Genomic DNA, 20,966 nt, shown 5'->3' with positions numbered 1-20,966 from the left:
CTCCTCTCCAGATGCTGACAAGTGGTTCTTGCTGGGAGCACCTGCAGCAGGGGATGGGACGATACTGCAGGCAGACACTGCTGCAGCTCTGACACGGTCTCATCCTCTCTGCAAGGTCAAACCTCTGCATGCTGAGACCACCCTTGCACTCACCAGCATGCAAAATACTCCACAAAAAGCCCTTTTGTCCCTCAAGGCTGCCGTGTTAAAAGCCCCTACACACAAACAACCCCATCACCCGCCACACTTACTGCAGGCAGTTGCTCTGCCCAGCGGTGACCTCCGTGTAGGATCTGAATGCCTGGCGAAACTCCTCAACGCTGCTCGTCGCCACCGAGATCTGCCTCTTCGCCACCAGGATGTGCTGCGAAGGGACAGTGCACGAGCGGCATCAGGGACTGATCTGTACCCTCCTGCCCTCCCTGCTCCCACCCTGCTGTGGGACAAGGCAGGGCTGAGCAAGCACAGCACCGCAGGGGAAGCTGCAAGAAGGGGCTGGCACCACAATACTGGGGACACCACCAAAATAAAGTGGCTTCTTCCTATGCAGGCAAAGCGCCTTTACAACGAGGACCACACAGAGAGGAGATGCTCCATCCCCCCCATGGTGGGGTCCTGCTGTAGAGCTGCTGCAGTTCCCTGTGTCCTTCCCCCAGCGGAAAGGGGCTTTGGGACCCCTCCACTGGGCTCTGCATGGTCTGCAGGCACTCGGAGCAAATCTGGGGGATTTGAGCACTCACAAGCAGAGCGTTGCCTCCCTCTGGGCTGGCCACAGGCACTGCCCGAGGCTTTCACGTGGAGGGTCCCACCCCCAGCTCACCCCTCTGATCCCATCCTGCTACACCGCCAGGCAGCAGACCCCCCGCCAGACCAAAGCCAGCAGCTCGCCCAGGTGACTCCAGACACGAGCACACATGTGCGTGCGAGAGAGGGGATCTGTGCACACGCCGGGGTTACCTGCAAACAACGAGCAGCAGGACGGGGACTTACTGCATCTCTTCCTTTGCACATCGCTTCCTCCTTCAGTGGCTCCAGGCGTGGGCTCTGCATTTCACAGGAAAAATCATCATTACTGGGAGAACTTCGCAACAAGATAAAACGTGGCAGTAATCCACAGCTCAGCCCAGCTCAGCGTGACAGGGGGGTACCACTCTGGGGATGTTCTTTTGGGTACCTGGAGGAGAATAGGGATGCCACCCGCAGATCTTTGGGGCTCAGTGGGTCCAGACTGACTTCTCAGATCAGCACGGACCATGGAGAAGCCAGGGGAGAGTCAGCAGAGCTGACGGGAGAAGGGGGGCTTTGGAGACAGCAAAGGGTGAGCAGCTTTGTAAGTCTGGGTCTGGTGAATGGGTGCAGCTCTGTAATGATGCCAGGACCAAATACCAGGGCTGTTGGCACGGAGAGAGGTCCCAGCACCAACCTGGCCGACGCCGAGGTGCGGGGAAGCCCCCAGCCCACCTCCCCTCTGCCACGCACCTTGCACTCCAGTTTTTCGATGAGCTGCTGGAGCCTATTGATCTGTGCCATCCACTGGCTGTTGTCTTTGACACAAATGCCTGGACAGGGAAGGGCAGAGAGATGTCACCGAAAAGCTTGCTTTTATCATTGCAAAAGCTTGCTCAAAACCCAGGAAACTGCAAAAGCTTCTAAACCTCTGAATTAAGCCAAAAAAATTATTTTTCTCCTGAAACTTTCCCCACTGTTCAAGAGACACAACATCCCATAGAAGCTCCAGCCAGCATCTGAGTGCGATGGTCCAGGCTCCGTCCCAGACAAGCCCCCCCTCTCCTGCGCTGCTGCTCCCACACCCACTCCAGGCTCCAGTGGAGCACAGACACCCACGCGAGGGATGGCCGGGCTGCAGATACCTGTTGTTAGCATCCCGGAATAGGGGTCTGTCGGAGACAGACAGATGTTCTTCTGTCCTCTGCGTCCACATCGTCTCCCTGACTTCAGGCCAACTGAAGACTCAGATTTCTTTATGTCCTTTCTGAAAGAATAAAATGCAAAAGGAGGGGTTGAAGTCATCCACTATATGGGCCAGCTTCACAGCAGGCTTGGGAAGGGCAGATCCTGCTGCCACATGTCCCTCCCAGGGGGACCCACGAATCCTGCCCCATGCTGCAACCCCCACGAGTGGTGGTGGGGAGAGGGAGGACCGGCATGTCCCACCTCATTACCTCTCCCTTCCCGCCTGCTCCTCCACAGTGTCCACAGCACACTCGAGCGAGGCCTCCAGGGACTGCAGCTGGTGCATGGTTTCCCGCAGCAGGAAACGGGTCAGGAACTGCTCCATCTTTGAGGAGGTCTCATACCTCTGCACGGAAGGGGAGAGGATATGTCAGACGCCTCTGGCTCTGTGCAAGGGGAGCAGAGCTGCACCTGGACAGGGATGGCCCTTAAATAAACCCAACAGGGTGGATTCCAATCAAATTTTTAGTTATTGTCAGAAACAATGACACTATAGGACAAAAGCATCCTCTGGGTGCATGCCTGTGAGGTCAGAACAGGGAATGCACAGCATGACTCCCCATCCCGGCCCCGGCGCCTGCAGGCCCCGGGAGCTGTGGAGGATCACAGATGGATGCTCCCAAGCCCCTTCCAGGGAGCACCCCACCACTAGCAAGACAGGGCAGTGGGCCAGCCCACTTTCCCCAGAAAGACAGCGCCAAGCCTCTCTTCTCCAACAGGAAGAGATCTCTGCTGAATTTGCAACATGCACTTGTGCTCGGGGACACCCCACAGCCCGTCCCCATGTCACCTGCTAAGCATGAGTGACAGCCCCTGCAAGCTCTGGTGCTGGCACAGCTCTCATCAACTGGGGTTGAGCCAGTGCCTCCCTTGCAGAGCAGGTACCTGTGCCTGGTTTGTCCCCGCACAAGTCCTCTTGTTCCACTGCAGGGTGAGGCTCATCCTCCCTCCCCAGCGCCCCTCAGGAGCGCCAGTCACGCCAAAGCCTGCAGGCACCATAGACAACAGCAGCAGCTTCACCTGGGCAGGCTTTGCAGGCCAGAAGAAGCCCAAGTTTGTGCTAAGGACTGTGTTGCTGCATCCCTGGAGAGCAGGCACAACATGGGAGACCCAGCAGCCCCCCACTACCGCTGAAAGCACAGCAGGCTTTGCCGTAGCAGCCAGGACTTACGCACTCAAACACAGCATCACTGAGGACTAGAATGGCATGGAAAGCCTATGGAGCCACCTCTTCTTCTGTGTCCTGAAAGCTCTCCCAGAGAAACAACCAGTGCTCATGGCCGACTCCCCATCTTGGCCCTCCACCAACAGGGAAAAGGTGGCAGAGGTGCTTTTCGAGAGTTTCAGGGTGCCAGCCCTGCACATGCCTAATGCCAGGTTCCTCTGTGCCTACAGCAGAGTCACTGGTCTGGCCGTGGAGGCTGGGGCAGGAGTGTCCCATGCCACCTCTGTCTGCCTGCACCAGACCTGGAGGGAGGCCATGTACCACCTCGGCACAGCTGGTGGCTTCCCCTCCAGCTACTTGCACAGCCTGCTGATGGAGAGCCCCAACGACCCCTCAGTGCTGAAGGCCATGAAGGAGACAGTGATCCAGCTGAAGAAGCAATGCTGCAATGTCTCCATGGACTATGAAGGAGACCTCCACGACCAAGGTTACCATCATCCAGCCAGATTTCAGGCCCTCAATGGGCATTGGATAACCCTGGAAAAAGAGTGGTTCTGCTGCCTAGAGCCACACTTCCAACCAGAGCTACTCCACTGAAGTGCCCAAGGGCTCCAGCACTTGGCCTTTTGCAGAGCCTCCAGAAGGTACCCAACCATGCCAGGAGGGACACGGTGGGTAACATCATGCTGTCAGGGGGCTCCTTGATATTTCCTGGCTTTCCTGAAAGGATGCAATTAGAGTTGAACACCCTGTTCCACAGCACAGGCTGCCATTCAGGTCCTGGCGAGCTCGGAGAGGGGCACAGCAGCCTGGTTGGGAGCTCAATGACACCCTCGCTCACGTCCTTCCAGCATGTGCAAATGGCAAAGGGCAAGTACCAGGAGCATAGTGCCAAGTACGTGCATAAGATATTCCAGTAGGTAGATGACTCAAAGCATCCCACTGGTAGGGCATAGATCCTGCTGCAGAAGGAGGGTCTCCAAAACGCTGCCTTGCTCCTGGCAGAGCTGCTGTGGTGGTGACCGAGGGACAGCTCCTGCACTGCTGCAGGACTGCGAAGTCAATTCAAACGCTCTGAAAGAAGTAAACTGCTTTTCATTTACGCTCCAGGTTATTTCTGTGCCCATCCACCATCATTCTAATAAGCATGTGTCCAATCAGACCGGCAACATAACCGTGGCTTGTGCGGTGAATTCAGGCCATGGCGACTGTCTGAGTACAGCCAGTCGACAGCCAAGGCCTGATGCTCCAGGCTGGAGGCCATATAGGCCTAAAGCACTGCAGAAAAGCTGTCCTTTTTGAATGCACTGCCTCCAGCCACCGGCACAGGGAAGGGGGCTGCTCCAGCAGGCAGGGAAGTTCCTTCCAGCAGTCAGTGCAGCAGGACCCCCAATGTCCATCGGGAGCCACAGGGGTGGGAGGAACAAGCTGAGGAAGAGAAGGTCCACACGGCACCTGCACTGCAGCAACTTTGCTATGGGAGGTGATTTCTGATCTTGGCACTGAAGCGGCTCAGCACTGGGTAAAGAGCTGGTGAAAACCAAGGAACTGCATTCACTCTTTGTAACTTTGATACAAAGGTCATTTGGTGCTTCAGGGAGCCGATTCAGCTCACTGAACAGGCAGAAAAGCACTCACCTGGCTTTGCTGCTGCTTTAGTGAACTTAGCAGATGATTAGAAAAGGATCAGAGCTGATCCCCCCGTCAGCTGCATGGGGGAAGCAGCTGGGAAGCACTGCCCAGCTGTCAGAGCAGACTCCATGGCCAGCCCCCCTGCCCAGCTCCTCAAGGGGCACAGAAACCATGGGACATCACTGTGAGCATCAAGAGAGACAGGACTGGCAGTGGGAGGTCAAGGAAGGGGTCTCCACATGATGCAGGAGGGCTGGTTGCTCCACTGGAGCATGCACCAGGAGAGGTCAAACCCTTTCCTTGACAAGATCAGGAGACAGACTGGACCAGAGTCACCTCTGCCTTCCCCATGGTGTCCACATGCACCAAGGCTGTGGCACACACCGGGAGCCAGGCAGCCTTCACCCCCTCAAGCACCATGAACTCCCTCTTCCGTGTCCAAAATAACATCTTGCAACGCTACATTACTCAGGTCAAATATTTCCAATTCCTACTGTGTTTTTGTCCAACACACGGGAGGATGTTGAATTCCAGAAGCTCTGCACAAAAGCATGTGGATGTAACCCTTCTGATGCTGGTGTCAAAACATCTGTTGCGGGGGGGCAGTGGGGAGGGTCTTGAGCCCCACATGGTTTTCTCATTCCTCTTCACCACAGCCGAGCCACCAGCCCAGTCCCGGAGCTGCGTCCGCCTGGGGCTGCTGGCACAGCTGCTGCTGGCTGGGAGGGCAAGGTAAGTGGGGAGGATGCTCATCTACCGAGCACTACCCTGGACTCGTGCTGGAGTGGGCGAAGGACAGCCACAGCCACCCCCCACCGGCCCCACCACCTCAGCGAGCAGAGCCCTCCGCCCAGCAGCCATGCTGCCAGTGGGTTTTCATCGTGCTTGAAAATGAATCTCATTTTTTCTGCCAGGGGAAGAGGATGGCAGCAAAGCCGATCCGATGCAGCCGTGGGAAGCTGAGCTCCACCTCTGCACCTCTGGGCTTTCCCCCACCAAGCGTCCCACCTGCTCCCACAAGTCTTCCTTCCCCACAGCCCCAGAAGATGGGGAGCAGGGGGCTGGTGACCCCAGACAGGGACCCTGCCGCTCCCCCTGCCCACTCCTTCACCTCCTCAGTCCCAAGGGGTGCAGGCACCAAAATCCCTGCCAGCACCACTCCTCTGTGCTTGCTCAGCTCCTGCCATCCCAGACACACGTCTCCTGCTTGCAGGGGAAGAACCAACACTCAGACCTCGCCAGGACAAGCCTGAGAAAGAAAGGTGAAGAATACCAATCGACTGAGTCCCCACCGGGGCACAGCAGAAAGGATACGTTACCCAGCCACCGCGTGCCCGGGCACAGTCCGTTTCATTCCGGGAGCTGGTCCAAATCCAAACGCTGTCACCCCTCTTTCTGCACAGAGGGCACTCCCCACAGCCAGCAGGAGCCGCTTAACGAAGTGTGCTCCCATCTCCGACGCATCCTCCCAGCTCCCCGCCGGGGCCGGCTGCGGCCCCCACAGCCTTGGCATATTGATGCTTCCCCTTGCACAGGGGCCGGACGCTTCTCCCCAACCCCATCGCTCCTCTTCAAAGGGCCAGGCACTGGGAGAAGCCCCGGCGTCAAGCCAGCCTCCCAGCACTCCTCGTCCGCTCAGCTTTCATCCTGAGGATGGCATAATCCTGGTGTCCCCTGTGGATGATGTTGGTGGATGGAGTTTTATCGCAGGAGCAGGCAGCTGCTCCCACCGACATCGTGTCACAACTGCGGGGGGCATGTCCCACCTGCCCTGAGCCCCACAGCTCGCCCCAGCGCAGTCCTTAGACCCCAAACACACAGGCACAGGCACCAGACAGGGCTGCCACCCCAAAAAACCCAAATACCATCTCGGGGCATGCTGTGCTTGGAGGGAACTCCGCTCTGAGGCTCGCCGTGCCCATTCTCCTGGTCCCAGCATGCCGCAGCCCACCTTGCAAGGACAAAGCAGGATCCCACGCGGACACATCAGTATTTCGGGTGAGCATCGCACACAACAAGCCAGCTGCCTCCTGTTTCTCTCCTCGTCAAACACAGCACACCCAGGGGAATGCACCGGAGAGAAGGGTGGAAATGACCATTTCTCAAGAGAGCCCCAAATGCTATTTCACCCTTCTGCATCGACTCGGAAAATTTCATGCCAGGGGAGGGTATCAATTGAAAAATGCACCTTCCCTTCAGTTCAGCTGCCTGGTCCTCTTTGCATTCCTCACTTTGGAGCAAACAAGAAAAATCCTCTTGTCAGATGTTTGAACCATGCAGTTCAAACCCCTCTGTAAACAGAGGCTCACTAAAAGCATGCTCTGTCCCACTGAGCACAGCATTTTCTGCTCATAGCAGAGACTCATGGAAAGGAGTCACAAAGGAAATAATTCAGCAAGCCCAAGACAAGGCTTTTTGGCCATGAACTGGTTATTTCAACTCTGTTGACCCAGATGAAAATCACAAAGTTGTCAAGAGCTGCTCTAATTCTGCTTTTGAGAGGTTTCATCAGTATCTTATGATGATTAAGCTTGGGACAGAATGGAATAGGTGATCACATAATTCCTGCCAAAGAAGAAATAAGAGCACCTGTCTTGGAGAGGTATTTATGGGCTAGTTTGCAGTGTCTGCAAACTGGAGAACGGAAAGATTTTAGCACATAGGTCCCCTGTGAGAAATATCACACTGTTTCCCAAGGTATTTCCACAGTTCACTTCTTACTCTGACACTATTATATTGCAAATGTAAAGTTTAGCCACGAGATAAGCTTTAATTAGTATACCACAGCAAAGGTATCAAGATATGTTTTACAAATGTGGGAATGACAGAATTTGGAGAAAAACGCTCTTTTCTTGAAAAGACATCTTCTCCTTACCATGTTTCTACCAACCCAGTGAGGAAGGACAGGAGTGTAGGACCTCCTAATGATTTGGTTTCCTCCTGCCAACCTGTGGATCCATAAAAAAGACCACGAGCAGGTTTGCTGCCCACACATACACTACTTCCTACAGTAACTGCAGTCACTTACACAGAGAGAAGGACGAACCCGGCTTGTGTTTCCCATGCAAGTGTTTATCCTGCGGTTGACAACGTGCACGGCAGGCAGCAGATTGAGGAGCCTGACAGCGAGGAAACAGCTGGTGAGACACACCGTTGATCCACGGCAGGTACCACGGTCCGCAGAGACCGTGATGGCATGCACAGAGGTGGGAATCCTCAATACCAAAAAGGCTTCCAACAGCACTGCTTCAAACCACAGCTCCCTAACACAGAGCTGCAGTATATTCCCTCCGAGCTTTGGTTTCCTTATTTCCCCCTCTCTCTCCTCCCTGTAGCTTATTGCCCTGGCATGGTCTGAGCAAGACAAGCACATCTCCAAGGCTCTGCTTTTGTTGTGCTAACAAAGCGTCCCATGCTCTCCATGTGTTCTCCTGCTTGTAAAGTGGGCTCATATTTACACAAGCCTATTTACAGCTGTGGGGTAAGTACCTGGAGGATGCAGGGGTGAGCAATCCTGTGGCAGCAGAAGTAAGGAACTACCAGAGATGGACCATGCCCTAACAAAGAGATGCTGTGGTTTAACTGGTGAGACCCAGCTCAAGTCAGGGATCCCCTTCTTCTAGCTAGTCCAGGTATCGCTGCCTCCTCGGGAGTCAGGCAAAGCTCTCTTAAATACAGCCTGGGAAAAACAGGCAGGGACTGCAGATCCTTCAACATCTGTTGGCTCCACAGGCCTGCTCTGGAAGCAGAGCTTTATGCTGAGGGCCGTGGGAGCAGGCAGGTCTCTTCCAGTTTGCTCAGCACACAGCACAGCTGCATCTCCAGCAAAAGCAGCTCCCCAGGATGAGGTTCCATTTGGCTCTTCCAGGAGGGTGGTCTCTCTGCCAAACTGGGACTCTCTGTCCTCAGCCATGGTGGCATGACAGGTATTTGAATCAACAGAAATGAGGGACAGACGTGTAATATGGGAAATCTCTGTTCTCTGCCCCCTCCCCTGGCTCAGAGAGGTGTGAGCTTTGGCTAAAATCCAATCTAATAAACCCACTAATCCTGTAATAATCCAAGATCGAGTCCCATTCTGGAAATACAAACGTGGGAATATATTCAGATCACAGCAGGTAAGAATGCAGCATTTATCATCTCTGCCAGCCTCTAGCAGCGGCAGACTTCCCACAGCTCTGCAAGAGCCCTGACCACAGGGTTGGAGCACTGCCCTCTCCTGCCTTCTCGCCGGCTCAGAGGACCAGGAAAGCGCAGGGAGATGCTTCCCAGCAGGGTCAGCATCTGCATCAGGGCATCCAGGAGCTCAGGGCTGGGATCAGAGATCCAATCAGCACAGACCTCACCTGGGTGAGAGCAGTGCTGTGAACATCAGGCTGCCCTGGCTCCAGGTGGATCCAAACAGGAAAACTGAATCCACACAAATCTGTTTCAACAGGGAAAACCTGCTTCTGTTTTCCAGGGAACACCTGTGGCACCAGAATCTATTAAGTGAATGAATGCATCATGCCAATACCATGAAGTAGACAGTAATTGCGCTGTCCTTTGGAGAAATACATGAATATAAAAATTCATTACCAAAAAACAAAACAGAGAAAAACTGAAATAAAGCATAGCTCTCTGAGGAGGATTCATTCTCTCCCTCTGGACTTGCATTTCATAACTGTGAAGGGGGCCAGGCAGCTGAACCAAAGAGAAAATGCATTTTCAAGTGATTCCTTCTACTGGCATGTCATTTCCCAATGTACAGGGAGACGCTGCCAAGGCTGGATCTGGCCAGTGGAAAACTCAAAGAGAGGGCAAGATCGTGACGGACACTACAGAGGCACAAACAACACTTCGACGACCCTGTAGAGCTGACAGTGGGACTGGTCCCCCTTGGCTTCCCTGTCCGATCAATAGGTCGGTGGTCAGCGTGCAGGTAGATGACACCCTTTACCCGCTTCATCAAACCACCACATCCAAGGGAAAGAAAGGGCTGACCCTTCCCATGGCTGTAAACCAGCACCAGCCCCAAGTACACGGCTAAACCATTTAATACATTTCAGATGCAAAGAGGGCTGCTGATCCCCCAGGAGGGTCCCTTCCAGTGTTGGCCACTGCTTTTCTGTGGCTGTATTTAGCCTGCGACACTGTGCACTGCAGACCTCTGCTCGCCAACGCAGAGGCAGGGGGGCTCACAAAGCAGGAGGCTGCTTGCCCTAATTAGCAGCCTCCAGTCTGCTTCCCATCAGTACAAGCTGCAGGGAGAGGGAGAGCATTCACCACAGGGATCAGCTTGGCACAAGGCTGGGAGTCAATGAATTTCACCATTTCCTACCTTTTCCTAAGCGCCTTGCTGCTTCCAAACACGGCCCTCCTGAAGCAGTCGCTCCCATCCCTCTCCAGCAGCCAATTTTTGCTGCTGTGAGCACAGGCTGTGCTGAGCACAAGCTGCTGGGGTCAGTCCAGAGCAGGCTCAACCCTGGAGTCCCCATTTCATGCCACACTGTTTTGTGGAAAAGACCTCACTCGGAGACGCAACACATAGATTATCGGCGATGCTCCCAGAAACAGTGTCCCCAGGCAGGACCCTGCAAGTGGTCTGCAAGGAGCTGTTGAAACAACTGCTGCCAGAGCCCTGTGAGGAAGAAGACATCTCCAGAGACAAAAGCACTAGCTCTACCCTACTCCTCCTCCAGCACGGCTCCCTCTCCTCCAGGCATGCTGCAGGCTGTGCTGCTGTGGCATTCACTGCACATGAAGACAACCAAAGCACCTGCAGGCAACCCCGTCAATCTGGGTTGTACCACATTTGCTGCCTCTGATACCTAAGTTTAATGCTAAATAAGCAGCTAAGATCAGCATGGCTTCTGTTACACACCTGCCTGCCCCACCACCCTCCCATGGTCCCATCCTTACCAGCTTGGTTTTGTCCATGGCTGCCAGGACGGCAGAGTTGAGGGCTTCCAGGGCAGAAAGCACATTCCTGTATTCTCCGAGATAGGCTGAAAAATAATCTGAAGCAGGAGAGAAGACCATGGTGAGCTTCCTGAGCACCTCCATCTCTGCCCACCCCGCACCTGCTGCTTCCCGCACACAGCTTGGTGCTGCAAGGGAGCATTCACATCCTCTCCAGAGTCACGCTCCCACCTGGACTGAAAGAGAGAGTCCTTTCCTATCTCCAGGGACAAAATGTCCCATCCCCTTGGGAAAAACACAGATGCCCTCTGTGCTGGGATTCAGGCACAGGGACTGTCAATGCCACTTTGCCCAGTCCTGTGCAGGTCAGACGTGCACAAAGCCCCATCACAGACCTTCAAGAGAGGAAGCCCTCTGAGGCAGGAATACCACCCTACTTACCACATAATTTTTCCGTGTCCACATTACTGCAAGAAAAAAAAAACAAGCTCTTGTTAGACAGTGGGGCTGCTTCGGGAGAAACAGATGTGGTGAGCAGGGCTTGAGGGCTTGTCTTGAGCCTCCAGTGGATTTACTGCTCCTCCCATGTGTTTTCAAAAGCTCTATTAGAAAAATGAAAAGCTGCACCAGTTTAGAGCCAGCAGCTCAGGAGCCATGCCCAGCACCTGCAGCACCCAGGCAGGGCTGCAGAGCATCGCCTCTGCTTTGAAGGCTGAAGGAGCAAGCAAAGCTGCTCCACCAACATCTCCTGGAGCTGGAGTGTGCTGGGACAGTGTCTGTGAGAGCAGGATGGGGCTGGGACAGAAGTCAGGGGAGGCAGGCAGCGCTCCACGCCTCCAGGCTGGCCAGCTGGCTTGGCAGCCCCGTTTCTGAGCCCTGGAGCTGACAAGCCCCAGAAGCTGCTTCTTCAACCAACCTCTTCCCCCAAAGGTGTGAAGCACTCAGCTAGAGATCCCTCCTCATGCTTCCCTGACCTCAGCCCAGGCCCTCCCTGCCCCATGGCACCCTCCTCTCCCAGCTGCCCCACAGGTGCCTCCCAGCTGCTCCTCCTCTTCCCTGCCTTCACAGCCCAGGTGACCTGGGGTTGCCCTCAGGCTCCCAGGGCAAGGAGCTGGATGGCTTCACGGCCCACAAGAGGGGTTGCTCCTGCTGTGAAGGCCATTAAAGCAGGGATCTGGGTCCAAAAACCGGGAGGCAGTTTTTACTCTCCCCTTTTCGGGAGGGGAGAGTAACTGCACTGGAGAATCAATGCTGGCATCCCTGCAGGGCTTGGACAGGTCCCTCTTGTTGCTAGTAAAGGTGCTGCTGGGGTGGAGAGGGAGGAGGAAACATCCAAAAGCAGGGACATGTTTTCAGGATGGGCTGTGAAGCAGACCCATGGGTTCGCATGAAGCTGTCAGACCCACTCACGTGGCCAAAGCCACGGAGGCAGAGCTGCCTGCGATGCCTGGCATCACCTGCAGAGCCTGCAGGGAAATGCCCCAGGATATCGTTTATTCAAATCAGCCTCTGCTCAAGAAATTCTGCTGTCTCAAAATGCCCTAAATGATTACAACCATTTTTAATCCTGATTGGGAAAGTGGATAAAAAACTCCCTTTTGTGCTCAAAGCATTTAAGTGCTGTCACACATGGAGGAACCAGTGATAACTGGAGTTTGCTGGGCTCCACACGCAACAATGGCTGCAATGCCAGTGCCCAGGGGAAGTCAAACCAGGGCCACATCGCCCTGTCCCTCCTCTGATGCTGCTCACAGGGCAAAGGGGCAAAAATGCCCCAAGGTAAAATTAGAAGAGAGTGTGCAAAGCATCCAAAAGTCCATGCCAGGAACAGGTGTAATAATTTAAGCAAAATCTTCCTACAGCTTTCCCGCTCCCCGCCCCAACATCTAAGACTGGTTTCTGTGTCTTTCTGCTGGGCTCCCACTTAGTGTACTTTAGTAATAGACAGTGCTTAAATCATGAAAATATTTTGGTGAGAGACGTCATCACGGACTCATGGCAGTGGGACCGCAGACCCCTCTTTAGCTAATTGCATCAGGCATCGCCTTAGGCAGTGGAGATGGGCAGTTTTAGGTTGTGATTTGGCTCATCTATTTTAAACACCTACCGCAGGAGCTGATTAAGGCAGGGCTCTGGCGCACTGTCCTGGCACTGCAGACAGTTATTAAAGTGGATAAAAAAAAAAAATAGTGTTTCCCTTGAGATGCAACACAGCTAATCAGCAAAACTAGAGCCCCTTCTTCTGCGGACTCCACTCCACCCAACTTTGCTGATCCCATCTCTGAGCAGCCCCATGCATCTGACCACAGCTCTGCTAGATAGAGTGACTGGGGTTTGAAGCACAAATTTAAATTGGAAAAATGCCTTGCTTCTTTTTAATTTTTGCACTTATTTCTGAAAGCTGCCTAGAGCCTGCAGAGCCACTGCTGCTGCACCAGAGCATCCATAGCACTGCTTGTTAGACCTATGCCCCAGAGTAATAACTGCAGCCACTGGTTCCCATCCAAGAGACGGGTTAAAAAAAAAAATCAAATCACAGAATAGGGGATGTAGACATGAGATAACAAAATACACAGTGAAACACCTAATGCATATGTTACTCAAGCATTTGCATCTGTCCCCAGTGAGAACCTGGGGCTGGGACTGGTTTTACCAGGAGGAAGAAGGGGCCACCAGCTCAACCCACTGCCCAGTTCCCCACCTCGGCTCTAGCAAGCAGGCGTCCGTGTGACAGAGCTATGATCAACACCAACTCTATGACTTTTAAGGAGAGGCCAGAGATTATTAATAACTCTTTCTACCTTGTCTGTTTGCTGCTTAAAAACAAACGTTAACTAATCAATCACTAAAACACAACGTTCAGTTAAACACTGAACCAATCGCCAAGATCTTGTGGCAAAAGTCAGCCCTCTGGGAGTCATCCAGTGGAAGATCTGCTCCCTCCCCAGTGCAGCCTGCTCCGTCAGCAACACTGCATGGCCACCTCTTCTCACGTTCTGCATCCTGCAGCAGCCCCCAGGGCACAGTTAGGGGCAGGACAGAGCACAGCAAGCAAATCACAGGACCAGTGGTGCCATTTTCATGCTGCCAGAAGCTACTTCATACCAGAACCAGGAGGAACTCATGTAAAGAACCTGCACATCAAATCCCAAAGCATTTTGCAGGGCTGCAGTGGGGCAGCAGGCTTTGCTCCGCTCCTCTCCCCGCCATCGCCTCTTCCACTCCAAGAGAAGAGCCATCCTCTGCCTCAAAAGCACTCATCCTGAGACTCTCCACATTTACACATTTTGACTGTATTTTGACTGTGCTCAAACCACTGATTAACTGTAATTAAGCTTGAGCTGATGATGAAGGATCTTGTCATCATTATGCTGTTGGGATTTTGTCAGAATGTGCCTGGAATTTATGCAAGAAAACAGCAATCAGCTTCAGCAAAGCAGATAGGAATTTTTTTCTTTTTATCCATTATCATGTTGGGAACCTCTGCTGCCATCACAGATCTGGTTTCCAAACCTTTCCAGTGTGACCCAGAGAGTTTCAGTCACTCTCCACTCAGAGACTGGCAGATGCTGCGGCTCTAAGTCTCTGACTAAAGAGAGGGGAGGGAAGTTCACACAAGTCCCTTCCTCCACAGAACCAGAGGCCTGAGGTTATTTCCAAGGAGAGTTTTTAAAAACCACCAGTTCAGCACTCCCACCTCTTTCACTTTTGACTCAAGGTCAGGGACACAAGCTCTGGGCAGTCTGTACCCAATTCCTGCTATCTGACCACTCTTCACACAAAGGAGGATTTGCCAGACCTTATTTTTCTAAATTTCCCAACAGATGCAGGACAGAAAGACACGCGAGGTCCACGTGACACTTCCCTGGGCAGGTTCCACGGTCCCCTGCAGAGAGCAGTAGGCACACAACCTATGCGGCACTACAGCGTTCTTTGTAACTGACTCTCCGTGAAGCTGTCCCCGTAAGATCCTGGGATCTGTTGCCATCCTGCCTGGCTGGGCTGCAGACAGATGCACGGCTGCTCAGAGAGCAAACCACACTGTACACATCCCGGGACGCTTCTGCAGCAATGGAGCTTTTTCACCCCTTCAAAAACATTTGTCTCTTCTCACCCAGGCATTTCAGTGGATGAAAATGTCCTCTTCCAGGAAGATAAATCTTTCTGTTCTGCACCAGTGCCAGAGCTGGTGTGGAGCTTTCTGACAAGCTGAATGAAATGGTGGACCTAGTTGTTGTACCAAATTGCAATAAAGAGTTGAATTTGGTTTCTACATAATTGTTTAGATGTCAAAGGATTAGAGCAAGAAGATATTCTAAAGCCAAAATAGAACAATTTTCAGAAATGCAGGGCAAAAAAAGCCTCATGGGGAAACATAAAACCTGAACCAAACCCAACAGAGGTGCCTGACACACACAGGCCACAGCATCCCACCTGAGTGCCGAGTGGATGGGAGGTACAGCGAAGATCGGATGGGAACAATGGGGAGAAAAGTAGAGTGTGGTGCCATGGGCTCTCTGGGAGGAGAACGAGTCATGTATGGGTCCTCCAAAATACTCATCTTCCCAGATGCCAGCTTCGGGACCCAGGGGTGCAGCTGCAGGTTCACAGTGATGGGCGAGGGCCAGCACGTGTCTGGGCAACACTCCATTACCCAGACAGAGAGAGTGCCGGGGTATAAAGGTCTCTTGTTACTGTCTCTCCCTGGGTCAGGCTGGCACTGACAAAGAAACACAAGTTTCAGCCTAGACCTGATGAACACACTACCCTTGTGGCCAAATCCACCCCCTGGATTAAGGGTGAAACTTTCCCATCATCAGAAAAGGTATAGGACATGAAAGAAGCACACCAGATATGTTTGCAGAGCTTGTAGTTGCTTTCCAGCAACTTGAGTTTTACCTCAGCTAATAACTCTTGAATCTGGCAGCAAATTTTATCCAGCTCTCAAAAATATTAAGTTCCCGCAAGTGCACACCAAGCAGGCAGCCCGGAGGAAAGGGGCTGTCCAGCCACGCCATCGGCAGGACAGGAGGGCACCAGCACAGCCCTTACGAGACACCAGAGGCTGTACAAATGAGCACGACCCCCTGCACACACCAAAACCAAATGCCAGAAAGGCCAGCTCTACACACAGAGCCACTGAGACCTCTACAAAGCTCAGCATGCTGAATGCTGCTTGATTTCTGTTACCTGCTGCTGTGCCATGGACAAGCAGTCCCTGGGCAGCTCCTGAGGTCATGCCTCCCTGGGGACAGGCCCGTCTCTCCAAGTCCCCCGTCCCAGCACTAGGCGGCTCTGGGCGAGGATCAGAGCACTCTGGCAGACGTAGAGCTGCCCGATGCTGCTTGCAGGGGGCAGGATGCCTCTTACCAGACAATAAGCTGAGCATCAGGCTCCCTCTCTGGGAGGTCCCACCTCCTCCTCGGCGAGCTGGGGATGAAGCTGAAGAAATCACGTACAGTTCCCTGCTGCCACATCCTGTCCCACTCCCACCTGCTCACGCTGAAGCTGTGCACATCAACCATGTCCCAGCCAGGGACAGAAAGAAGAATGACACCTGCAATCGCCTCAGGGCTGGACTTTCCCTTTTGCTCTTGTAGAAATGAGAGCATCCTTGCAGGGCTGGAGGGATGGCATCTCCTATATTTCCCTGAAGCCACTGAAGACAGGAACTTGGAAACCAGCTTTGTCCACAGGGTCCCTTTTGCTCTTCATGGCAGAAAGAGATCAAAGACCTGATGGTCATGCCCTGCTAATAGATGTCACCAGCTCAACGCTGCAACTGCCACGTTGTCATAGCTACCGCACCGTCATTACGGGTAACATGTTCCAGAGAGCACCGCTGCAGCCCAGGCCGTGCATGGCGCTCAGGCAGCCCGCTCGCATGGGGCCCTTCCGTCAGTCCTGTTTATCTGGTCTGGACAGACGGAAGAAGCCTGACCTCAAAGCGATGGTATACCAGGAGATCTTCGCCATTCAGTTAAGGGCACAGTTAAAATTCTCTGCTTCACTGCAACCCGTGTTTTCCAGCGGTATTGTACAGGGGAGTGACTCCAAGGTCACCCCAAAACGGAATGAGAGGAAAGGAGTATTTGCAGAGGAAAGGGGAGAGCTCACTGCTAACTCCCTGGGATCACAGCCCAAAGAGATAGGTATCTTCAGGAGACACCTCCTGCTGCACACATCCAACAAGCCCGACTGGCAGGACAGGCAGCCAGGCTTAAAAGAAAGCGGCACCAGGGGCTGCACATCCTAGTCCACTTCTCTGCCCCATCACTAAAGTGGGAGCATCAGCTACCCCACCACCCTGACACTCAGCAGAAGTCAGTCATCCCTGAGTCCTGGGTGGATGATGTGGGGACTTGCAGCCAGGGACCGCTGGGTATCTACTGTCAGTGGCTGTTGGCATTCAGTGGCTGTTGGCATCTCAGCATGGCACAGGCCCTCCGTGCCGCTGCCCTGGCTCCCTGCAAAGCCCTGGGACCAGCATGTGCAGCTAACGCTGCTCCGAGTTACCTCTCCCTCGTGGGGACTTGCTCAGTCACTGCCCTGGCCAAGGGCGTCAGAGGTGCAGGAGATGCTTCCTGGGGTGCCAGGGAAGCGGCACGTGCCAGAGTTGAGCCGAGACCGGGAGGAAGCTGCAGCCATCTTTTCTCTGCCAGCAACACCCCTCCATTTGAACTGGCAGCCCCAAGACATGCAATTAATCAACAATCAGCTTCTCCCAGTGCCAAAACATGCTCATTCACAGTGGCCAGCAGGGCAGAGGGACCCCAGCAAGTCTGAAAGACTGGGATGAGAATCCCAGCTGAGGCCAACAGACACCTCTAGATAGCACCAGTCAAGAGGAGACATGGTCTGACTGCAATTACTTCTCCTGTTCATTGGGGGTTTCTTTTTTTAAGAGTAGCTGACCTAAATTCACAGTTACACTCTTAAGGCCCACTTCTGGTAGAAAGCAGCTCTTAACGTAAGTGAAAAGCCGTTCCCTGTGTCAGCAGTGGCAACGTCTGCGACTTCACACAGTCTGTGCATCGCCCTCACACCACTGCATGTTCCTCCTGCAGACACACAAGCTGCTCTATAGAGCTGCATATTTCTGGAATACATTTTTCAAACTAACATAATGTAATTATAAATGGATGCTTGCTTTTACGGAACTACAGTAAATCTGATAATGGCTGTTCTCAAAATGTCTGGCTTCTCTCATCACCAATGCTCGTAGCTGGTGTTCAATGGGTTTTAACAGCTGCGTGTTACAAGAGGTAGGTTTATCTCACCCTGACTATTTATCGCACCCGCCTCCAAATGCCCTCCATCTACAGTCAAGCAGTTTTATATTCTCCTTCGTCTTCTCTGTGCCACCACAGCACTTACTCTGAATGACGCCTGTCAATGCCACTGAACAACTCCCACAGCTCCTCCGAGCTCAGGATCCCATCAGCAAAATAGTTCTTGAACTCCTCAAATGATAGCTTCCCATCATCTGCATTTAAATAAAAGGGAAGAATAATTATATATCTGCAGAAAGAAGCATACAGGCCCCAGTGATCCTCCCAGCAGCCTCTCTAACAGGAGCGTGGGATGGCTGGGCGTGTTGTGCATAATAATTAGAGCAGATATCTCATTGAAAGCATGTCCCACCAGTCCCCATCAAAAACCCAGGAGCGCTGCCAAGCAGGGTCACTGCTGCTGGAACTTCAGGTGGCAATTTCAGCCCCTTCCAAAAGACCCCACTGCAATGTTTTCAGAAATGCAGGCAGACACTCTGTACTTAGATGACTGTCCAAGTACAGAGTCCATTACAAACAGCACAGTGAGGACAGCATGAGGTTTTTATGGAAAGAAAATCTCTCCATTGATTTAAGAGCTTTTTCTTCCCTCTCTGTGGAGGACTTCAGCTCCTGGGCTGCATTTTGATCTGCAACAAAAGCAACTCCTGGAGCCTGCAAGCTACCAGGAAGGAGAAGAGCCTAAGAGGAGGTGGGAAGGCTCAGAGAAACAACTTGTAATTTTGGACTTCTTGGTTTATGGGTGCCTGAATAAAAACTGGGTAGCAGAGCCTAACTCTCAAATGCCAGGGGCTCCAGTGGGCATCCAGGAACAGGGTGACCCAACCGGGGGCACCTGTAAAACCCTGGACTGAGCGCAGAGACTGAATCAATCCTGCAAGGGACAGAGCAGAAGCCTGACAGCCCCTGGGCTGCCTGCTCCACAGCTCACTTTGCCTTCTGTTCTCACTGCTAGCAGCGCAGAGCAGAGATCATGTGCACGCAGGCAGGGGAAGGGCTTGGATGCGGCTTTGTCCTGCATGGCACACGGACAGTGAACTGGGGGAGCCCACTTCTCCAGCCCCTGGCCAGGCCCCTTGTTCCGGTGTCTCTTCCTCCAGGCAAAGCAGAAAAGCATTTTTCTTGCAGCCAGAGAGCTACTTGCCCTTATCCTCCTTCACTCTGTCAGCCAAACCTCCTGGTGGGGACGGGCTGCACTGCTTTGCCCAGACCCGGGCAGGGAGGGGGAAGCAGCATCAGGAAAAAAAAGCACTCACCGTTCTTGTCAGCTCGTCGGAAAATCTGCAAGAGAAAATACAACAGGGTTTAGTGAGGCAGCAGGGAGAGCAGCGCGGCTGAATGGTGAGCTAGGTGGCTCCCGGCACTGCCACTATGGGAAAACTGCCTCCCGGAGCATGGGGAGCCACGGAGAAGTTCCTGCTGCCAGGAGCTTCCAATGATGCTGCACAGGCTGCTCTGGGGAAATTTCCCTTTGCAAACAATTAAAACCATTTCTCGTCTCCAATGTGCAGAGCTCTTGGCACAGTCACGGCCGCCTGAGCGAGCCCAGCACTCACACCAAGCATCTTCTGGAGAACACAGAGGGAGATGAAGAAAGAAGGGCTTCGCTACACCCTTGTGATGGGAAGTGCTTAATTTTTCAGACCCTTTAAATGAAAGAACATTAAGCATAATGATAATGCTCCGTATGGGAGCACACCGCTCCATACGGGAGCGCTTTGTGCATCACTGCTGACACTTCAACAGTCTGCACCAAGAAGCAGCTCTTGTCCTGCACTTTGTAATCACCCTTCGCAACAATCCTTCCTGCAACACCTCAACATTCACACACACTGTAATTAATAATTAATTAATTAATCTGTAACTAATTCTGCCACAGAGCACAGTTGGAGAGTTGCTCCAATTTAAGGTCTCAACCCAGGCGCCCAACCATGAGGTTTCTGCCCACAGCCCAGGAGACAGCTGGGGCTTCTTACCCCTGCCTGGTTCCTTTTTCACCAATAATTACCAGAAGGTAATTAACTGGGCTGACTCCAGTGAGGAACAGCATCATTTCCAAAGCCTGGGATCATCTTGCCAGACCAAACAGTATGAGGTTTTGGCCAACACATCCTGACAGAGCCAATGACAGAAAGTTGTGTGTGTGTGGCAACTTTCTTTTTTTTTAATCATCCTATTTTATCATCCTGCTTGATGGAGAAATCCAAAGGCCTGAAGAAAGATCAGGAATGAAAAGGGGCAGGAAAAGAGGAAAGTGGACTTTGTTATATTCTTTTCCATGCACCTGCAAAGTGGAGACCTCTGGTAAAACCACCCCTGGACCACCTCTGCTCCCTGCCACAGGAAGACACGTCGCTGCCAGCTGCCCCCTCCGCCCCCAGCTCCCTTCTGCACCACTCGCTGACAGCTTTGCTGAGAATTTTGAGGGTGCAAGCCCATATCTAGCCACTGAATTGGCCCTGAAAAATCACTTTCAGGCAAAGAAACAGCTGCCCAGATAAACCTCCGCTGCTTACTCCCAAGGAAGCCACTGGCTTGCAGCTGGGCAGAAGCTTTTCTGATGCTGCTCCCAGCAGGGAACACCCTGGTCCTTCCCCATGAGCGAAACCAGGAGCAGGGACACCTCCTCGGAAGATGCTCTTCTGAGCAAGGCAAGCTCCTCCCAACCCGAGCTGCTGCAGGGAAGGGAGGCTGCCCTGAGCCGACCAGCATTAGGTAACCATTCCTCCGGGACACAGGCTTCAGGCCGGCCAGGCCGCTTCCCTTGCCGGCAAGCAGGGCAGATGCTCTCTGAAGGCCCCGTAGGACTCCCTGGATGTGCTTTGGAGCTTCACTGCTACCAGCTGGGACAGGAACCCGCAAGCTCCCACATGCTGGGGAGTTCTCTGGGTTTTAAAGCAAAACGTTCTCCAGGCTAAAGGGTTCGCTTGTGCTCATCAGGGATCTCACAGCTGCAGGGTTACACATGCTGGGAGCCCCCCAGCTGCAGGGGCAGCTCTGCC

At 53.2% G+C, this 20,966-nt stretch overlaps 2 protein-coding genes across 2 annotated transcripts in view; one reads left to right on the top strand and one right to left on the bottom strand.

The window, feature by feature from the left end:
* The window catches only part of LOC104624490 (N-terminal EF-hand calcium-binding protein 3-like), a gene marked incomplete at its 5' end in the record, with an annotated part of 22,169 nt that extends 2,924 nt beyond the window's left edge, over positions 1-19,245 (bottom strand). The window contains 9 exons of the mRNA XM_010291874.1: positions 252-364; positions 991-1,044; positions 1,480-1,559; positions 1,872-1,993; positions 2,184-2,320; positions 10,673-10,770; positions 11,114-11,139; positions 18,050-18,158; positions 19,221-19,245. Of these exons, the coding sequence (XP_010290176.1) occupies positions 252-364; positions 991-1,044; positions 1,480-1,559; positions 1,872-1,993; positions 2,184-2,320; positions 10,673-10,770; positions 11,114-11,139; positions 18,050-18,158; positions 19,221-19,245 (764 nt within the window). The remainder of the gene's footprint in view (positions 1-251; positions 365-990; positions 1,045-1,479; positions 1,560-1,871; positions 1,994-2,183; positions 2,321-10,672; positions 10,771-11,113; positions 11,140-18,049; positions 18,159-19,220) is intronic.
* On the top strand, positions 3,182-4,059 carry LOC104624489 (actin-like protein 10). The gene is given in 2 exon segments (XM_010291873.1): positions 3,182-3,766; positions 3,769-4,059. Coding segments are annotated over 2 exon segments (876 nt in total).
* Positions 19,246-20,966: the final 1,721 nt, after the last annotated feature.

Source organism: Phaethon lepturus, unplaced genomic scaffold (assembly GCF_000687285.1).
Source record: "Phaethon lepturus isolate BGI_N335 unplaced genomic scaffold, ASM68728v1 scaffold28457, whole genome shotgun sequence".
Lineage (NCBI taxonomy): Eukaryota > Metazoa > Chordata > Aves > Phaethontiformes > Phaethontidae > Phaethon > Phaethon lepturus.
The sequence above is the reverse complement of the archived record's forward strand: the minus strand, read 5'-3'. Positions and strand labels throughout refer to the sequence as shown.